We start from the raw sequence: 12,528 nt of genomic DNA, 5'->3' as shown, positions 1-12,528 counted from the left end.
GTCTGATCACACAAATAGTCATGCGATGAACAAAAGAGGAAATGTGCATCTTTGCCCTGGAAAATGGAAATGGTATAAACTCCATAGGTTAGCTTTGAAGGATTTTCTTCTGAAAACATGACCTACATAAAAAATGAGTCAGTTACCAAATTTTTGATTTTGTGGGAACTGCAGGTACGCCATTCTGGGGTTATGCTTGAGGGGGTATGTCTAGGTAAAGGACAATTTGCACATATCAGTTGAGAAACTCTGGCTGAAATGGTTTCTTTGATCAGAAACCTGCCTGAACATTCATGATGGCTCCAAAGAATGCCCATTCAACATTTCACTTCTCATATTGCATGGCTTGGATGAAGACCCATGGTATGAAGGTGAAAGGGTGTAATTTCCTATCCTATTGAATCCTGTGTTTTTATGTCATTTAACAATCTCCTGCAGTAAGGCCTGGCAGCCATTTTGTCCTCAGAGGCTGTTGATCCTGAGAGAGCCAACTGTTTAAGCCACAATGTTATATTCGCAGTAGACAGCCCACAACTGTGACATTATTTCCTATGGCAAAAATCCCACCCAGTACAAGTGGGCTAATAAGCAGTGCCTTAGCAGTGCCCACTTGAAACTGTGAGATGGTGTACATATATATGTATATATGTAACAGAGTGTGTGTGTGTGTGTGTGTGTGTGTGTGTGGGATTTTTACCATAGGAAATAATGTCACAGTTGTGGGCTGTCTATTACATTGTTTAACAAGCATAACACACAAGTGCCACCTCACTTCCTGTTTCCTTCTCCCATAGTAGAAGCATTGTCTGAATTGTCAGTCAGTTCAGGATTTGAATATATTACAAAGTTTGGCAGTTCCACAGAGTGAAGAGTCATTTGCAAGTTCCTCCAGTTCCTGTGAGAGGTTGAACAAGGGCCTTTAAAAACAACAACACACCACCTGTTGTTAATTCTATACATAGAAACTTAGCTACAGGCTGGGCTGGAACATTAAGAGTCATTGCGCTAGAAGCTTCTTCCATGCTCATAATGCACAAATAGGCCATGTCTCAGGAAGACCCACAACATTCAAAGGACACTTAATAGCATGAGTTTTGCCATGTGAGTTGAAAGGAAAGAGCAGACACTCCAGAACCTTCTGGAAAGCTGCTCGCCATCCACTATCCAGCTCTATGTTCTTGACTAGTTAAAGAAACCAGTCTCCTGTGGCGCAAAAGGTCAAAAACAGCTGGTTGGTTGGCATCTCGGTTTGTCAGGAATTGCAAGGTTAACATCCAGATGTGATGGTCGAGAAGAAATGATACCTATTCTAGCCAACCAATGCTAGCTTCTGTGAGTGAGTGTGTGGATCTCAAGAAGTCAACTTTCTCCTATAGAAAGAAGTAATCTTTGATTCTTTTTCCGTGGCCATCCCATCTTACTTGCACGTGTGGACATCATAGACCCGTATGCACTCCTGACAGCTGACGTAGCAGCACCAATGGAAGATGCAATGGCACTTCTCCTTCCTCTTCTCAGTCCGTGTGTTGTGTCCTCGCCCGCAGCACAAGAGGTCGCAACCATCAATCCCATGGGAAGTGACGTTGCAGATCCTGTCGCGGGTGCCAAAGGAGCCAGTCTCAGGGTTTGGCTCGCAGAAGTTGGGTGAGTTCTCATAATAGACCAAATCCCTCTCGGTTGGTGCTTTGAAGAAGTTATATTTGGGGCGCAGTGTCTCCACCCAGCCGCGGGACTCCCTATGCTTCTCCACCACCATTTCTGAAGCGCTGTCATATTTGTCCTTGAGGTAGTCGCCAATAACCCGGAAGTCAGGCTGGGACCACCAACAGGTCTTTACCTCACAGCTGCCTGACAATCCATGACACTTGCATTTGAGGTGCATGTGGTCAATAATGGACTGAAGAAGGAAAGGGGGGGGGGAGAATGGCAAGGAAGGCAGAAGAAGGAGAGACAACATTAGTTTGTAGTATGAGGAAACATTCAATATGGCATTTTTAAACTTTGGAGGGTTGGCAGTTCCCAATTATCCAGTAGTGGTTGGTGGTGCAATGCTGCTTATCTAACCTCCTGTCATTGTCTCTGTGGTTTACCTGGAGGGGGAGCAGAGAGGTGGCAGCATGGTTGCTGCAGTGCAAATGCACCAGCTGGAATGACAGATTGGCTCCGCTGGTACATTTGCACAGCACCGGCCTCACCCCTTTCCCTCCTTGGTAAACAGCAATGACACTTGTGGCAGGAAGTCAGGCATGTGCCGCAGCTCTGCCAATGGCTACAACAAATATCTCAGCATTTTAGGATGCTGGCACAGTACCAGTTTACAGTCTAATATTCGTGCATTTGCTGGACCCAGAAATCTTCCCTCACTGTAGTACTTTTGTTATGTCCATGTCATGAGAGTTGCCAACTGATTTTAAGGTGCAAGGTCAGATTTTGAAGCTTAATCAGGCAGATTAGGGGTAAAATTCCTTTCAGCTGCACCAGGCTTTTACCTCCCCTGCACCTGATGTCACATATGACATCAGGTGCAAGGCAGGTGGGTGTAGCTTGGACATAATGTCCTCCTGGATGTGCCTAATTAGACCCACAGGCCAGAGGTTCCTCCTTTCTGCTCTACAGAGCAATTTGATTGTTCCTGCCACCATTACTTGTTACTGTTGAAGTTGCCACTATGGGGATGTCTTTTTTGACATTTGGAAGATCATGTGCTCTGCATGCAGAAGGTCCCTGGCATCTTCAGGTAGGGCTGGGGAAGACTTGTCTGAAATCCTTGAGAGCTGCTGCCAATGTGGACAATACTGAACTAGAGGAAAAGGGCTCTGACTTATTATAAGGCAGCTTCCAATATATTTGACAGTAAAACCTTAGCTAGCTGTAGAGTAGAAGTATAGTGAAAACAATGAGATTGTAGGTGCCTATGCAACTTGCTTGTTTTTTTCCTTCTCTCCTCCTCTGACCACGGAGGAAAAGTTCGTCAGCCAGACGATTGCCCCCTAGCAGCCTTAAATGGTGCAGTCAAGGAGAACAGGATCAACTGGATTCACTGATTGTGCAATTTGGTGCCTGCTTTTATATCTGAAGCAAGTTGCTAAATTATTATAGTGTTGCAGTCACCACTGAGGGAATAGAACAAAACCACGGTTTTCCTTACCGTCCTTCCAGCTTCGTTATTGTGTCTGTTCATGGCCGACCGAGCATCTGGCCTGTTCTCTCGTGCATCCGCAAACTCCCGAGACACCATGCTCCCAAACTCCACATCCTCGCTGCAGCCTCCCCATTTCCAGCCTTCCCCCGGAGGACCCTTGTGCCGCGTGTCACAGCCACAGATGGTGGCCGATCCTTCCGCACAGGATCTGGTCACTGCAAAAGCCACACCAGCAGAGGCAATAGCATGGACGAAGGCTGACTCTCTGGTGGCTGTGGGGGAAAAAATTAACGTCATGCTCAGTATCTGTCACCCAAGGACAACGGGGTTACTTTCACAAATATAGCTTGGAGACTGGGAAGGCTGGAGTAGAAAATTCATCAGCCACATTAATCGGAAAATTATTTATTTATATTAATATTATACACAGGAGTTAAATGTACCAGTTAGAAATACTGGAAACCAGTATTATTTCCAGTGTGCTGCTGGTTGCAGCTCTGGATGAATTACTGCTCTGGGCTTATGTCCAATCAGAAGCCACACTCAGACGTGGACCCTTAACCTTAACCTCCCCTTTAATATTGGAGGCCATTCATTAAAAACCTATAGCCATCCCAGGATATGATTGTTTAAGACTCACTGAGCCCTTTTCATGTCTACAGTACAAATTGAATCCAATACCTAACCTGTTTAATAGCTATGACCTCCAATGAATGAATGAATGAATGAATGAATGAATGAATGAATACCTTAACACAGGGTGGTCCAACATCAGTTTGCATTTACTTAAAAAAATAAAGTCCTTGGGAAAATTCACCAGCATATTAGTGCTAATTTATCTTTATTATACGCATATTTTGTATGGAATTTTGCCTGATTTACACATTTTTGCAAGGAATTTCCCCTAACACAGTGCATTTCCACACATTATATTCACTAATATAAGCATCTTAATATGTGCATTTTTGTAGTTATTGCGTGCCCAGGCTCTGCACTCCTGCCTTCCCTGAGTGGTTGTGAATGATGGACACAACAACTTAGACTGGATCAAATAATTTCATAGGTTTCCATGAAAATGTATGCCAAACCAAATTTCTCCCCCGCTTCTATCTCTGGAGCAAGCAATCTGGGTTCAGCTTTGACCCAGAGAAGGAGAAGGGGAGAGAGAAAAGGCCTCTGAGACTTGTGAATTGCTTCCTATGCCTGATAAAGGGTTTGGCTCTGTCTGTCTAACCCTCCCCTCCCCACACACCACCATCAATGGCTAATAGCTGGCCTGACCCTCTTTAGCTTTGGTGAGCTTACCTGAGGCGTCCTGGGCCTCAGGGCCAAGAGAAAGGCTGGCCTTGGAGATGAAGATAAACAGGAGGAAAAGCACGCACTTGTAATGGAAATGAGGGGTTATTTAGCTGCCATATAAAAATGTAAGAGCCTCAGCTGAGATAAGAGGCGGGAGAGGGAGAACGGCAGGGCTTGTTTTTGTCAGCCAGCCTGGGTGGTTCTTGGTAGCTGCAGAAGAGACAGGCAGCAGGTCGCGACTTGAGAGAGACGAGGCCTTTCTGGAAAGTCAGCTGTCAGTGAACAGAAGTACGGGGAGGAATCCTTACCTAGAGGGAACAGAGAGCATTCCTAACAGAGGAGCGCAAAAGAAAGCGAGAGAAAAGCCAGCCTACACCATTTCACACACCTTGGCAAATTCACAGAGGAAAAGGCTGTCAGTGGTTACTAGCCACGATCTACCTCTACAGTCAAAGGCAATGTGCTTCCATATGCCAGTTGCGAGGAACTGCAGGTGGGGAAAGCAGCTGTGGCACCCAATTCCTGGTTTTGAGCTTCTCATTGGGGCATCTGTTTGGCCACTGTGAGAATAGGTAGATGGACCTTTGGCTTGATCAAGCAAGGCTCTTCTTTAGTTCTCATGAAGCCTCCAAAGGAGCTCCTTCCAAGGGTCTGAGGAAATTGGGGGGAGGGTTGAACCGAACATCTGTGGGGTGCACTTTATGACGAGGCTTGGCTGTGGCAATGGAGGGTGAGGAGAGAGGGAGACACCCTGAAAAGTACAGTCAGACCTTGGAAGTTCCAAAACGTTTTGGAAGTTCCATACCTTGGAAGTTCCAGAATGTTCGAAAACCAAATTGCAGCTTCTGGTTGGCTGCAGGAAGCTTCTGCAGCCAATCAGAAGCTGCGGAAGCCCCGTTGGATGTTCAAGTTCCAAAAGAACATTCGCAAACCGGAACAATCCCTTCCAGGTTTGCGGCGTTCAGGAGCCAAAACATCCAAGTTCCAGGGTGTTTGGGGTCCAAGATATGACTGTAACTTGCATCTTACACTAAGCACCTGGAAAAACTTTCTGACAGTCAGAGCTGGAAAAGTCTTCCTCGGAAGGTTGTGGCCTCTCTTTCCTTGGAGGTTTTTAAGTAGAGGTTGGCTGGCCATCTGTCATGGATACTTTAGCTGAGATTCCTACATTGCAGGGGGTTGGACTAGATGACCCTCAGTGTCTCTTCCAACTCTACAATTCTACTTATTTTACTTACATGATTGCAGCTTTGTGCGGGTTGGGGGGGAAATAAATAAAAGGTGTGTGGAGGAAACTTATTCTTCAATTATTCCCTCCCTCACACCCCTATACCAAGCTATGATGGTGGGCTTACCCAGCTTTGCAAAGGACAAAGGCAGTGTGAGGGGTGTGGCCTTCCCAAAGCCCGGTAAGTGAGGACCTGGGCTTGGAAAGGAGATGCAAGGTCTCTGGCAGGGTCCTAGAGTGCTTCTGTCTCCTCCCCAAAGCCAGGTAACTGCTTACCAGGCTTTGGGAAGGATGTGGGAAGGCTCTGGGACCATGCCAGAGCCCTTGCACCTCCTTCTCAAAGCTGAGTAGACAGCCCTCCACCTGGCACAATGGCGGTTCTGGGAGGTTCCTGGCTTTACATGTTTTTGCATTTATGTGTGGACATCCGAAACAGAATCCTCACGTGAGATGCAAGCTACCTGTATTACAGACCCAGTAGGCAGGCTGGGAGAAGTTAGGCTTGTGAAACTAGTTTGCTTTGGACTGGTAGCATCAGCACCTGGAATTTCTGGGTTGCTTGCTGTAGCCCCCAAACCCTAGTAGGGTCCACGGCAGATTTGGGGCTTGGCCTGGTGTTCCGAGCAGCAGCTTTTAGGTGCCATTTTAAATTTTGCACAATGCTCCCAATGTGGCAGCACCACTCTGGAGCACTGTGGACAATTCCAGCGTCAGTGTTGCTGATCTCACTGCCTTTCCCAGAGAAACCTGACAAGGCCCACCGAGAGAGGAGGAGCCCCACCAGAGTGTACTTGGCACATATCCTTTCAAAAGAGTTTATCTATTCCCCTTTCAAAGCCAGCTATGATAGGGTTGGGGAACCCTGGGCCTAGAGGTCAAATGCAGCCCTCTGGGCCTCTATTTCCAGCCCTTTGGACTGTCTGCAAGCAACACCACCAGGACAGGGAACAACCCTTCTTCCCAGATCTCCGTTCCTCACCTGTCCTGCTCCATGCTCTCCTTGAGTGCTTTTGCCTAGCTGAAAGTGTCCTTGAACTAGGATGCTGCCTCTTGCTGGCCTGGATAGAGAGAGGGGTGTATAGGAACCTCTGACTTTTCTGTGGCTGGAATGTAGCTTCTGGATAAAGGTACAGTGGTGCCCCGCAAGACGAATGCCTCGCAAGACGGAAAACCCGCTAGACGAAAGAGTTTTCCGTTTTGGAGGTGCTTCGCAAAACGAATTTCCTATGGGCTTGCTTCGCAAGACGACAATGTCTTGCGAGTTCCTGCTGGTTTTTCCCCCTCCCCCCTTTTTCTAAGCTGCTAAACCGCTTATCAGCTGATCCGATCAGCAGATAAGCCGCTAAAAGCTGCTAATAGCGCTAATCCGCTAATCCATCAATGGGCTTGCTTCGCAAGATGAAAAAACCGCTAGACGAAGAGAATCACAGAACGGATTCTTTTCGTCTTGCGAGGCACCACTGTAATAGTCACATCTGTTGCTCCACCCACTTTTGCCTCCGGCCCCACCTCTGCAGCTGCTGGAGAGTTGTCCATAAGGCAATGTGGCCCTTAGGCTTAAAAAGGTTCCCCACCTCTGCTAAAAGCTAATGCTACAGAGAAACGGTCCTTGTCGCACTATGCAATAACAATGCACCAAGGCTGACCTTGGTGTGCAATATAATATCCCTTGGATGTATTAGAGATGAGGGAAACGTTTGATTCTGTTTGCATTTAAAGCTAAACCTTTCTAATTTGCATTTTCCAAAACAACATGAGCACTGAAAATTTGCACTTCTTTGAGTTTTGCAAGGCAGTTTTCTAGTAATGTGTACAAAAATGCGTTACTAGGGTAAAGTGTGCATAAAAATGCATATATTCATGAAGATCACATAGAAAAATGCATTATTTTAGGGGAAATTGCTTTGCAAAAATGTGTATATTAGGCAAAATTATATTCAAAAAATCCTTTATTAGGAGAAATTTCTACTAAAATGCTGATGAATTTTCATGAGAACTAAAAAAGAAATCACAAACTGAACTTAAGACTGGAAAAATAAGAAACCCAGAAAAACAAATATTAGCAGATTCCCCCATTCCTAGAAGTAACTCTCAAAAATATTTTTTAAAAAATTATTTTAAAAAGCAAGTCCTATGGTTTTCGCATAATCAGTTTACAAGCAAAATCCACTAAACACACAAACAAAATTCCAGATTTAGGACTGTTCATAAAGTATATAATGCCTTTGTTTACTTAAAGCAGCTCTTTTCTGACTCTGAACTCTTTGCTACCTGTGTTTGGAACTGCTATTTTAATACTGAATTTATATAATATTTTAAAAATTGCATTGTATTCATAAGCCATATCAAATGGTCTTGTAGGACTGTTGTGCAGGTTCTGACTACTGTTCACCTAACCAGCCAATCAGCAATATTTACATCTCATTTATTTAGGTATCCGGAGGCCTCATTCTTTGCCATTTGTACAGAATTCAAATGATAAAACCACCCAACTAAAACCATCATAAACTAAAATGCCATATATAAAGTAGAAAACCCCAACTGTAAGAAAACTACATTACATCATCACTGCTTTAAAGCAAGCTTAAAGAAGATAAAATCAACCAATAGAGAACACTTTCAAAAAATAAGCTGCCTTTTAACTTGTTGGCAAAATTCCACCTGAGAATGAGGCTGGTACTACTCCTTGGGAAATGCATTTTCCTAAATGCTCATGATTAATTTCCCTGGGCCCCACTCACTGAGTCACTACTATGCTCCCTTTTCTGTTTTAGAAAACTAGAGGATTGACTGGTGTCCTATTGCTTCTTTAAGCCCCTTTGTTTAAGCTGTTTGTGCATTTGGTTGCTTGATTTCAAGTTGGGCAGCCCCCCCCCCAAAGTGCAAAGAGTGTGTACAAAATTTCAAACAATTTCTATAACTGAAATAGAAATACAACACATCTTATCCTAGTGGAGAAGACTGTAACCAGGTGGCCTGCCTGCCTGCTACTAACTGTTGATAGGCAACTTCAACACCCCTCCTGCCCCCTCTAGCAGTTCATTATCTTTAAACTGGACATGGACCGCTCAACTCTTCAAATATCTTCAAATGAAGGACTGTCATAACAGCATAAGAGCCAATGGCCCATCCAGTCCAGTCTCCTGTTCTCACAGCGGCCAACCAGATTCTGATGGGAAGCCCACAAACAGGACCCAAGTGCAAAAGGACTTCCCCATTCATTGTGGTTTCCAGCAACTGGTTTTCAGAGGCACACTGCCTCTGACCTCATGTCTTGAAGGTATCTTGGGTTTGTAATGGTTAGTGCCCATGCCTCCTGTTGACCATGCATTTGTGAAGGGACCATACATGCATATGCCCCCTACACACAACCAAAATGTCTGTGCAATGGGAAGGTGATGTCTGCAAAAGTGCCTTGGCAAGGGTCTGGAGCTAATCAGTACAACCCTACTGTCAGGGAACTGACATCGGAGCGAGAGGCGAAGGGGAGGCTCCCAGATGATGCTGGCGAAGGACCCAGCAGCAGGGGGAGAAACAGCTCAGTAGAGGGGGAAGCCAATCAGCGCAACACCGGGGATAAGGAGAGGCAGACGGGGGAAGTGGACAGAGGGCTCCAGGACTCTTCACTGGACATCAGTGAGGAGAGCCCAGGTCCTCCGCTACCCATGCCTTCCCTGCGCAGAAGACTCCCGCGCAGTGAGAGGAGGAGGAGACTGGGTGTCAAACAACTTTTATGTTGGAAGAGGTTCAAGAAACGCCCACTGACGGATTCTGCCAGCGACTGAGGCAGCCACGATGAGAAAGGGCTGTGCAGTTAGAAAGGTTTAACAAGGCAAATTAGCCGAGAAAGGCACCAGTTTACGCACGAGTAACTCATACCCATTACACCTACAAACCTCTCACATGTGCTTGCAGTGTGTGAGGGGGTGAACCCCTTTCTGTCTCTCAGACTGCAAACTCTCTCTCTCTCTCTCTCTCTCTCTCTCTCTCTCTCTCTCTCGTACATGCACATCGCATGTCTGCATGCTGTGGAGCAAGCAGATCTGGGTTCTGAATATTGTGTTTTCTGTTCAAAAGCAAATCTAGTAAGATCTGGACAGTCCATATAATACAGAGTTCCAAGGGCCAGGTAGAGAGGCCTTGGTGGCAACATTTGGCTCGTGAGCCTGAGGTTCCTCACCCCATTCTACAGTTATGCCTTGGGTTTCCCCCCACCTGGTTATGGGCCTGTGGGCCCATGAAAAGCTCCACCTCCCCATCTTGGGTCCTGCATTTCTCACCAGGATTGTCACCATAGAAAAGGCACAGCTCTGAGACAAAGAAGAGAAGAGCTTTCTATGTGAGCACCCTCCACAATTTAGTAGAACTTTCCAGAGGCCCATGCAATTGCTTATAATAGTGATGGGCAACCTGGTCCTCTCCAGATATTGGAACACCACTGCTCATCATTCCTGACCATTATCCGTGTTGTCTGAGGCTGGTGGGAGTTGGAGTCGAACAATGTCTGGAGGTAACATTCCATATCCCTGATCTACAAGAAGTGGGATAGTATGTTATGTGAACATTACATCTACAGGATTTATCTCCTTATTTTAACTTGGTCAACTGCAATGGAGGTCACAAGGTTTATGCATTTGAAGAAAAACCTTTCTTCACTTTATTCCAGTTGAGTTCACTACCTCAGTTGAGTTCACCCTGAAAAGCAGCTTTGCGTCAATATTTGGTTTCCAACGTTCCCAATATTTTTGCCATAAGCGAAGTCAACTTCCCAACAGCTTGGATCTTCCTCTTTTTTTTTGGATGGAAGCAACATATTACTCCCTTCCCGCCTTTGGGCACTCCCTCCCACACATTCCCAGCATTCTCCATAAATTACATACATGCCAAAGACTTCCAAGTCTCTTCTAACTCTTTTTTTTGTTTTGTTTTCTGGGATGATCTCCATCTCGGCTTGGTGCCCTGCCAAGGTTTAATAGTTTTGATTACCAAACTATCTGTTCCTGTGTAAGCATAAAAGCCTTTAAAAATACATGTATTCTCTATCTTTGCTATGCCCCAGGAGAAAAAGGTGCCTGGGTGAGGGAATTTCCCATGTACCTTCATGACTTCACAGCCAAATCAATAGGATGTGTACCAGCAAAATATAGCCTTGGGCCTATGAAGGGAGGAAAAAAACGGGGTGGTGTATTGACAGGTGGCTTTTAGCTGTAATTTTAGCCAGATCCAGGAAGGACTTCTATCAGATAGATAATCAGAGGTAAGGATGAAGGTTTATGATACTACCTCCGCTGTTGGAGGCAATATGCCCCTGAATACTAATTGCTAGGAGTTGCTGTTGCATTCAAGTTCTACTTGCCTGACTCCTATAGGCATCTGATTGGCCAGTGCGAGGAAAGTGTGCTGGACCTGATGAGCTACAAGTCTGATACAGCAGCCAAACTCTTCTTATGCACCCCTCCCTGGTGTACATTCTGAACCAGGTTTTGAGTCAAGAAGAACATGAAACCCTGACCCAAGATTCCATGTTTGTTCTCATGAGCTCACACTTCTTCTAAAATGTGCTGCACCTTGTGGTTGTTGTTGTTGTTTAGTCGTTTAGTTGTGTCCGACTCTTCATGACCCCATGGGCCAGAGCACGCCAGGCACTCCTGTCTTCCACTGCCTCCCGCAGTTTGGTCAAACTCATGCTGGTAGCTTCGAGAACACTATCCAACCATCTCATCCTCTGTCTTCCCCTTCTCCTTGTGCCCTCCATCTTTCCCAACACCAGGGTCTTTTCCAGGGAGTCTTCTCTTCTCCTGAGGTGGCCAAAGTATTGGAGCCTCAGCTTCAGGATCTGTCCTCCCAGTGAGCACTCAGGGCTGGTTTCCTTCAGAATGGAGAGGTTTGATCTTCTTGCAGTCCACAGGACTCTCAAGAGTCTCCTCCAACACCATAATTCAAAAGCATCCATTCTTCGGCGATCAGCCTTCTTTATAGTCCAGCTCTCACTTCCATACATCACTACTGGGAAAACCATAGCTTTAACTATATGGACCTTTGTTGGCAAGGTGATGTCTCTGCTTTTTAAGATGCTGTCTAGGTTTGTACCTTTTGGTACTCTGACTCAAAGCAAGAGATGTTCAGCTGTGCATGGGTGACAAATGCCCACTTCAGAGAGCAGTGGTGCGTGATGCCCTTGGGATTTGTAGGCTGAAAGGTAGGGAGATCAACTGTAGGTGGAACCTGAGCCAATGACAGGCAGAGCCACATACACCCTGACAGCTTGTTAAGGAAGAAGGCTGGTAGGGTGGGGGCTGCTTGAGGGCAGACTAAGTGTGGTGGGGCAGCTCTCCACACATCCTAATGGACCAGCCATCACTGTGAGACTTGTGTAGGATATTATGAAGATTTCTGCGGGTTTCCAAGTTCCACCTCTGATTTAGTGTCAGAGTACTGTCTGCAATTCTTGATAAGGCCTTGTTATGTCTGAAGTCTGAATTACCCTCAGGAGGCATAATGCTTCCATCAGATAAACAGCCATGCAAATAATTAAGGAAAAATTATTAAGGGAGCAAATCATGCCAGGAATACCACACAGACAATTGACTAAAGATAAGACATATGGTTGGGTTAAAGAGATATAGGGGTGGGGAACTTCAGATGTAGCTGGGTGACAACTCCCATCATTCCTGACAGTTGGCCATGGTGGTTGAAGGTGGCCATGCTTGCTGGTCTGGGCATGCATCTTCCTGACCATCTGGTTCTCAAGCCCATCCCGTTTTAAAAAACCATGCATGATAAAAGATATGTTCAAGCTAAATAAATAAGAGCTTCTTAAAAGGTAAAGGTATAGGAACCCCTGACCATTAGGTCCAGT

The 12,528-nt window shown here is 45.7% G+C and overlaps 1 protein-coding gene across 1 annotated transcript in view; it reads right to left on the bottom strand.

Annotated features, from left to right (window-relative positions):
* Positions 1–207: 207 nt before the first annotated feature.
* The window catches only part of WNT3A (Wnt family member 3A), an 87,870-nt gene continuing 75,549 nt past the window's right edge, over positions 208–12,528 (bottom strand). The window contains exons 3-4 of the mRNA XM_083467190.1: positions 3,149–3,414; positions 208–1,897 (exon numbers count right to left, since the gene is read on the bottom strand). Of these exons, the coding sequence (XP_083323316.1) occupies positions 1,418–1,897; positions 3,149–3,414 (746 nt within the window). The 3' untranslated portion in view covers positions 208–1,417. The remainder of the gene's footprint in view (positions 1,898–3,148; positions 3,415–12,528) is intronic.

This window comes from Podarcis liolepis (genome assembly GCF_965112155.1).
Source record: "Podarcis liolepis genome assembly, chromosome: 12".
Classification (NCBI taxonomy): domain Eukaryota; kingdom Metazoa; phylum Chordata; class Lepidosauria; order Squamata; family Lacertidae; genus Podarcis; species Podarcis liolepis.
The sequence above is the reverse complement of the archived record's forward strand: the minus strand, read 5'-3'. Positions and strand labels throughout refer to the sequence as shown.